The 8362-nt window shown below is 42.6% G+C and overlaps 1 protein-coding gene across 1 annotated transcript; it reads right to left on the bottom strand.

Moving 5' to 3' along the window:
• Nucleotides 1-5495: 5495 nt before the first annotated feature.
• Nucleotides 5496-6548, bottom strand: LOC149262865 (uncharacterized). The gene has a single exon (XM_089382415.1). The coding sequence runs from the start codon at nucleotides 6546-6548 to the stop codon at nucleotides 5496-5498; it is 1053 nt and encodes a 350-aa protein (XP_089238541.1).
• Nucleotides 6549-8362: the final 1814 nt, after the last annotated feature.

The raw sequence follows: 8362 nt of genomic DNA, 5'->3' as shown, positions 1-8362 counted from the left end.
CTCCTCGGCTTTTAGTTGACTGGACTCATCATGTTCCTCCTTTGTTAAAAAGACCTCTGAATCTTCTTCACCAAGACAATGAATAGATTCTTCAGGTTCCTCAGGTTCTGCTTCCTCATCCACCATGTTTTGTTGAAAAGGAGGTCTCACAGGAGGATCAGCTTGCTGATTTCTATTTTCTCTTGGTCTTTGCTGATTTTGAGGCCTTCTAAATTGAGGATTCCTGAACCTAGGTTCTTGTTGTGCTTGAGGAGCATCAGTATTCCCAAGAGCTAATTGGTCCATCAATTTCTCCATAGTCTTCGTCATGGTTTCAAATTTATCTTCTTGAGCAGAGGTAGAAGGCCTCTCCTCTTCCTTTATCTTAGCCTTAGCCATCTTGGACTTTTTAGCAGCAAGTATGTTCACCTCCACTTTGATAGCATCATTTTGCATGTCAGTCAGTGTAGCAGACTCTCTTTCTCTGAGTAAGAGAGAGAAATCAGAATCAAAAGACTCAGCATATCTTAACTGTGCCAAAGCTCCAGGAGGTTTCAAGTGTGCTGGAATGGAATTATAAATTTTATTAAACCTCTTAGAAAAGTTTTGAACAGTCTCATCTGGAGCTCTTCTTAAATTATTATATTCAGTGAGGGCCTGAACAGGATTAGTTCTATTTCCCCATTTCCTCAGAAAACTATCTTCAAACTCAGCCCAACTATGAATGCTACCAGCTCCCAAGGCTTTAAACCATTTCCTGACTTCCCCAATGAAAGACTGAGCAAACAATCTCAGTTTTACATCTTCATCATCCACTTCATACCTATCAATAAAATCATTGAATCTATCCACATGTTCTTCAGCTGTAATGTCTTCATCTCCTCCCCATGTTGGAATCCTAGCAGCATATTTATTAGGAAGATCATGCAGAACAACAGGGAGAGCTAGAGGAGCATACCTAGCAGGTACAGCCATAATGAAAGGAGGAACAGTGACAATAGGTATTGTATGACCAGAAGGACCAGAACTAGTATGAGATGTTGTCTGAGGGCTATTTGGACTGGCAGAGGCAGAAGACAAAGTATGAGTACGAAAAGGACTATTGGGGCTTTGTAAACCACTAACAAAAGAACTCCAATTTGGGAGAGGTAAACCTGTTTTTGAGTTAAGCAGAATTTCAAAAGGGTCAAGCTCCTTGAGCTGTTTCAAGTCCTCTTCCTCTAATAACAATTCAGCAGTAACAATTTCCCAAAACTCCTCTTTATCTTTTTGTGATACTAAAGATGAAGTATCAATAACTCTCTTTTGTAAATCCAAAATGATACCAATCAATTCTTCTTCATTTTCAGACCTTAATAAAACCTCTTGAACTTTATCATCAACAAGTTTATCCTCAGGACTTCTAGAAAACTCAGGAAATAAAGACTTTGAAATACTTGAAGTACCTGGTATATCAGAGAATCTTTGTTTACTCCTTGAGATGATATTAGGATTCTCCACAGGACTAGGTGGGTTTGGGTCAGGATTGCTCCTTGTGTATCTTCCTCTCGAAGCCACCTTTAAACTTTAAAAAACAATGGAGTCACCAAGGTAGAATGCAGCCTCGAAAATCATTTTGAACTCCTGCTACCTCCAGAAATTCAATCTTCAAACTACGGGAATAAGTAATCATCAGGCTCCCGGCAGACGCACCAAAATGTTATCACAAAATCAGTACTAAGGGCTGCAGCCAAGCAAGATTTTATGTAACTCTTTCAACCAGACTTTAGACTAAGGATTAGCCTCCTTAGTCAGAGAGGGCTCTCTCACAGACTTTTGATAAGAATCAATCACAACAACAGATGGCTAACTCTTCACACATTTATGAAAAAAAAACTGGTTGGACACATATCAAATTAGTCTTCATTGGGCTATGGAGTCTCACACATTCAGTAAACAAAATCACAGTCATTTCATGGAAGTCAAGGCTCTTTACATCAGATGTTCAAACATACTTTACATAAACCACAGCTTGCCAAGCATACAGGAAGTCAGAGCATTAAACATGAATTCTGAGTGATTATGCTGTAACAAGGCTGTAAAAGAACATTAAGAGAATAAACCACTATTACATTTGAACAATATAATCTATTGAGAATCTTGAGAAGAAACAACAACTGTTTTCATATTACTGTAATAAGTCTTTTACATCGGCCCAAATAAAACACTGTTTTTTTATAAAATCTCCAACCTTTTTTCCATCAGAGTCTTTTCTATATATAGGAAAACAAAACTACAACTACTTGAGACTCCTCCTCCAGCATGAGGGGAGCTCGAAATCCTATCATTAATTGCCTTATCTATATCTAAACAAACTTATTAAATACAAAGGTATTGCGCTGTGAATACATAGAGTCCCATTTCTATTGAAACTCTAATTCTATCTCCTCGTGTGCATTGATGCTTTCTTGAACTTTGACACCTGTACCATTTATATAATGGCCAAGACATGCTGGAGAAACATTCACTGAATGAGCAGCTTCGGATACTTGCTGTGTGGATGACTCATCAGTTTATGAGGATGTGTGCCCTATTTTCACGGTCCCTGCCTTCCATTAGTCTTCATGTACTAAAAGACTATGCTCCAAGCCATTTAATTCCTTTAATAACCACGCATAATCCAATATGCCTCATGATCTGGATGCTTTGTGAACTGAACAGGTGTACCACCCAAAATTTCGGTAACCCTACCAGAACCCTAACAATTCGGTTATAAAGTAACTTTAGGAAGACTTTTAGCAAAAAACAAAAAATTTCACCTTTTTCTTCAACACTCACACCTGTCACCCTTTGAATATCTGGATAGCTTTGTATAGTCTCCTTACTGGCCTCGAGTCATCCTTTTCAAGATTTGTTGACGTCAGCATCAATTTCATTTTTTCTCATAAAACAGTCATCTACAGCAGTTTCGTAGCGTGCTACGAAACTGCTGTAGATAATCAAAACAGAACATATGAATCTTAAAGCACTGTTGACTTAACTTCATGATTTCTTCAGCTACTTTGTACAGGTGTAAGGGATCCAAAAAGTTTCAAAATGATGGCAACCAAAATTTATCAAAACTTGAAAAGCAAATTTTCCCTTGGATTAATCAGCTAGTTTACCTAGCTTCTTCTTCAAACTGCTAACTTCTTTCTTCAAAACCTTGTTTTCTGCTCTTAGGCTTGTGTTCAACTGTTTCATGGTTTTTGCCTGCTTCAGAGCTGGCACTGTCCACAAATATGCATCAGACACTGAGTCAGTTTGGCTCATTAGACTTGTTCTGCCTTTTAGTATAGCCTTTTTATAATTTGCATATCTCACTGCCCTTTCCTTAGAAACATTTTTAATCTGAGGCACTTCTTCTTGTGTTGTTCCTGCATGTTGCTTGATAGCAATGAAATTTCCACCTTGGCTGATGATGACCCTATTACTCTTGTCTTTACTCTTGGCTGCATGAACTGTTCTGGTCAAAACCTCAAGTACATCTGTACTAGGCACTTCTAAAGGTGCCTCCTCTTTCTGCGCTTTCTCCACCTCTTTCATTTGTCTTCTTGTGACTGGCCTACGTGGCTTGAAAGCATATTCTTTACTAGGCTCCTCAAATCTCAACCTTTTTGAAGCTCTTGGTTTCTTAGTACTTTCGGGTGAAGATTGAGTGAGGTCAATATGCATTGGCTGCACTGGGTGATCTTGCTCAAACTCTATTGGTTCAATCTGTACTGGGTGATCTTGTTCAAGTTAAATAGCTACAAGTAAGTCACTTAAACTACCTTTTGACATAGGTCTTTCTTCCACAGTAATTGACTTACCTTTCTCCTTGTTTAGTTGACCTCTGGTTTTTACCCTTGAAATCTTTTCAACTTCACTTGGTTCAGCTTCATCCTTCTTTTTCTGGATCTTCTGCTTTGATGACTGAGGTGTCTTCTTAGATGATGACTTAGGTGTTTCCTTTGCTGATGATTTAGGTGTCTCCTTTGCCACCACAGACTTCTCTGATTTCCTTAACTTGGTTTTAGGCTTCTTTTGGTCTGTCACCTCTTTTCTGAGCTCAACCAAAGTAGGTTCTTCAATTCTTTCTTCCCTTTCCCTCACAGGCAATGGAGTGAGGCCTATTTTGCTTTGAAAGCCGGCCATAAAAACAAAAGAATCCCAATCTCTGCCAATCTTTTGCAAACTATCCAACACCAGCAACTTTACCAAACCATGATGAAACAAGGATGTTTCACAACCATCTTTCTTTAACTGGATTTTATCACACATTTTACTAATGCTTCTGAACAAATAGAAAGGGATATCTATCGAAGCTTTACCTGTGAAATGCAACAAAAGTTTGAAGTGATAGGAATAAACTTTGTTGTACCTTCCCTCGCATGTTAGGTATTTCTGGATGCATGTAAGGAGCATAGCATAATGTTCTTTTACGTAACTCCTTGGCACTGCTTTGGTGAGGTCCTCATTTACATACGGTTCCTTCAAAAATTCTTTACAGGGACTCATGTCGAATTTAAAATTTTTGAACCATTCTTGTCCTCCCCTCGGAATTTCAGTGACAATAGAAATGGCTTCAGGAGACACAGGAAATTCTAACATTGACACCTTTGAATTCAATCTAGTAAAATTCAATGCAAAAGCCTTCGTTACCTCTGGATGTCCTCCCTTCAACTTCTCGCAGAACCTCCAGCAACCAGCATTTCGAAAGGCTCTTGCTACGCCTTCATCTCTGAGTGTAACATCAAGCCCCTCTGGCTCTGTTCTCAGGCACTTACCGGATCGATGTTCCCTCTTTTCCATCTTGCTTCGAATATCTTCACACAGGAAACTAATAGCAGCTACAGCTCGAAAACAATCTCGACTTTGGAGTGCAGACTCGCTTGCGATGATCCCTTTAAATGAGAACTCGGGCTTCTTTGCGTTTAAAAAAAAAAAAAAAACACTTGTCATACAGCAGACATGTTTACACATTATGAAAACACATTATGACACAACCATACCTCATAAAATCCCTTAAGATGATATTCATATGCGTGATCCTGGACCTTATGGCGGAATGATGATCTATCATGACCTGGAGAGGACATCAACTGACAAACGTGAACGGACCTATGACTCACCCCTCCCAGATTTGACATTTCAAGAAAAAGGCGCTACAAAAACCCCGAAACCCCGATTTCGTAGCGCAGACAGTTAAGATTTAACAAAACGCGCTACGAAATGGTTGGTAAATAGTACGCTGCGAAAAGGCGGAAACATCATTACGCTGCCAAATTGGCCAATCAGACTCCGCTGCGAAACTGCGCAAAGGACCAATGACGCAAACAGGACATGACATGCCTTAAAGGATTATAATGGAGGGTGACTAACGGTTTTTTGCAATGATTCACATCAATACCTTTTGAAAACATGATCTCTAACACACACAAGACTATAACCATTCATCACACATGACAATGAAATTTTTTTAGTTTGGGACAACATTATGTACATGGATTAAAATTCTAAGTGATAACACGCCCATTTGCAAACGTATGATAAAATTTGGTATTTGCATCTCCTTCGGTGAGCCATATAGCTCTGCTTCTGAGTCTCCATCCTTCTTCTCTTTCCTTAAGAATTTGAGTACGTTTGGCAATCAGGGCGCAGTAATTCTCCTTACTGACTGTGGAAGGGAAGGTCCCATCTGAGGAGTCCTCAAATTCGGCAATGACCTTTTCAGCTTCCTTTAGAATTAAGTTATCTTGAATGCGCTTATGGTGAGCCCAGTTCTTGGTGATCTGCTTAAGTTCCTTGAGTTTCCTCACAAAACCCACAGAGATATCCTCATCTTCTCTGATGGCGTTGGATTGCCAATAGTTATGCACTAGTTGGATGAATGAGGGATCTTGTAGCCAAGCTGCATTGAACTTATAGGGGCTCTTAATTTTATGGGTGATATCTTCAGCTTCTAAAAAGATCGGTCGATGATCGGAGATGCCTCCTGTGCCAACCCATTGACGGACTCTGGGGAGTTCATTGACCAGGGATTCCTTAATAAGGAATCTATCTAGTCGTCTAGCAAGGCTCTGATCACCACTCCTGTTATTAGTCCATGTGTATTGGCGCTTTGCAGATGGAATGTCGACCCAGTGGTGTTCCTCCAGTAAATTAGATATAGCATCAGAGAGGTAGTCGACCTGTGCAGAGTGTCCCGATGATTCACTGTAACCAATAGAGAAGTTAAGATCCCCTCCAAGTATAATATTATCTGCCTGAAACATCTCCGATGTAAGAAGGTTACTCCAATAATTGGCTCGGTCAGAACAGGGACCATATACATTGACAATCCTGATATCATTAACAGCTGTATGAGTACAGATGTCAAGTCCGATAAACCCTCTCCCCCCAAAGGTGTTCTTGATCTCCACTACTTTGTTATTGACCCCAATGGCCATTCCCCCTGATCTTCCAGACGCATCCAAAGCATGGAAGGTCCAGGATGGAAGCCAGCCAGAGAGAGTACGAATGAGGGTATCAGCAGGACAGAGAGTCTCTTGAAGAAAAATGAAGTCCATCTGAGATGATAGGAGAAGTCTCCTAAGTGCTAGTTTTTTGGCTGAACTAGCAAACCCCCGACAGTTGAAAGATAAAAATTTCATTAGGGAATGGGGGCAGGGCCATTCCTAGCTCTAAGGGCCCGATAGATGGTTTGTTGTCGCCCCAGGGCGACCTCGGTATCAGCAGTGTGCCTAGCCTTGGAAATACGGGAGGGTCTACCCCTGGAGGACTTGTGATATGGAGTGTGACTGAGTTCAAGTCCTACCGCATCAGGTCCTCTGTCTCTAGTGCGGGGCCTGAGGGAATAGCGAGGAGGGGATGGTGATGAGTTTAATGAGAGTGAGGCCAATGAAGATGTGATTCTGGATGGAGGAGCTGCCAGAGAGGGTTGAGGTATGGTGCACGAGAGTGAGGAATGCAAGTTATAATGAGAGGGGGGCGAATGTGAAATAGAAGGAAATAATGAAATGATGGATGCAGATGCAGAGTAATGAGAAGATATGCCCAAAGTCATACAAGAAGGAGGAGTGGACAGAGAATAAATATGTGACTTACCCGATTCCTCCAAGTCCTCATGATCCTTGGTCGTCTGCAGTTCAGTCGAGACCGGCTGCGGGTCAGAAGGTGCCCCAGCATTGTCGCCTGTTCCAGCGTTCTCTGGTTCTTCCACGATCGGTGGGGGATCCGGTACCTCAGTGTTCAGATCAGGCTGTGTCTCAGGATGGGTGACCTGCGGCTGAGGGCCTGCATCTTCGGTGCCATTAGTACCAGATTTCTTGAGGAGTGGGCAGTCTCTGTAAAGGTGGCCAACCTTGTGGCACCGGCGGCACCTATATGGTACTCCTTCATAGTCGATGATCTGCTTGCGTTCAGTATCCCTCCACTGGATCGTAATGAATTCCAGCAGTCCGCCTCTCGTGTCTAGGTTAATGAGAATCCTGGTGTAGGCCATCATTCCTGTCTGCTGATAGGATTTATCATAGCCCATATAAACCCCTATTGCGTTACCGATCCTCTTGAAAATATCCTCTGACCAGTACTGGAGAGGAAGTCCTGGAAGCCTAATCCATACTGGTCCCACGCCAATTTGCTCAGTCTCAGGGTCAAAGAGAGGAGTCCATCTTTTCAGTAGCACTGGTGCGTGGTCAAAATGCCAATATGACGAGAGGACCCAATTAGTATGGTCTGCACACGCGAAACGAAGGGCGAACCATCCCCGCACGAAGGTCTGCACGAAAGGGATATCCACCAGATGGTGACCCCAAACATCAGTTGCCCACTGCTTCAATCGTGCTGCCGAGTAACTTCGGCCACGGATGCGTCCGACCAAAACACGGTCCGCAAAATCCATGGTCTCACCCCAACGAATATCTTCCTCTAACCGGAGAAAGACGTCCTCTTCCCTGGATTTGAAACACTTATATTTCCGTTTAGGGCCCCGTGCTGGGGGATGGCGAACGGGATGACCAGGCAGAGGCGGGTCTTCAGGCTGTGATGCAGGTAAACGGCCCGAATGGGAGTGTCCGAGAGGGTCAGAAGCCGATGAGGTACCAGTGAGTGGAGGGACGGCGGTGAAACTGCCGGATGTGATCCCGAAAGAGACAGGAATGCCGATAGAAGGTCCCGGGAGGGAGGGGTTGTGAAATTGAAGGGGAATGGAGCCCGTGACCAGGGGAAGTGAACCAGGGTTAGGGTTGATACAGCTCGATACAAACCCTAGGGTAGCCGGAGAGTGCGGGGGAGTGGTAAGTGCAGGCCAAGTTGGCGGGTCGTCCGAGAGAATAATAGGAGGGTGTGAATGCGGATCAGTAAACGGAATCGGCGGAAATGG

Source organism: Pinus tabuliformis, chromosome 6 (genome assembly GCF_031772625.1).
Source record: "Pinus tabuliformis cultivar Carrire ecotype Pingquan chromosome 6, CPIR1, whole genome shotgun sequence".
In the NCBI taxonomy this organism is placed as follows: domain Eukaryota; kingdom Viridiplantae; phylum Streptophyta; class Pinopsida; order Pinales; family Pinaceae; genus Pinus; species Pinus tabuliformis.
The sequence above is the reverse complement of the archived record's forward strand: the minus strand, read 5'-3'. Positions and strand labels throughout refer to the sequence as shown.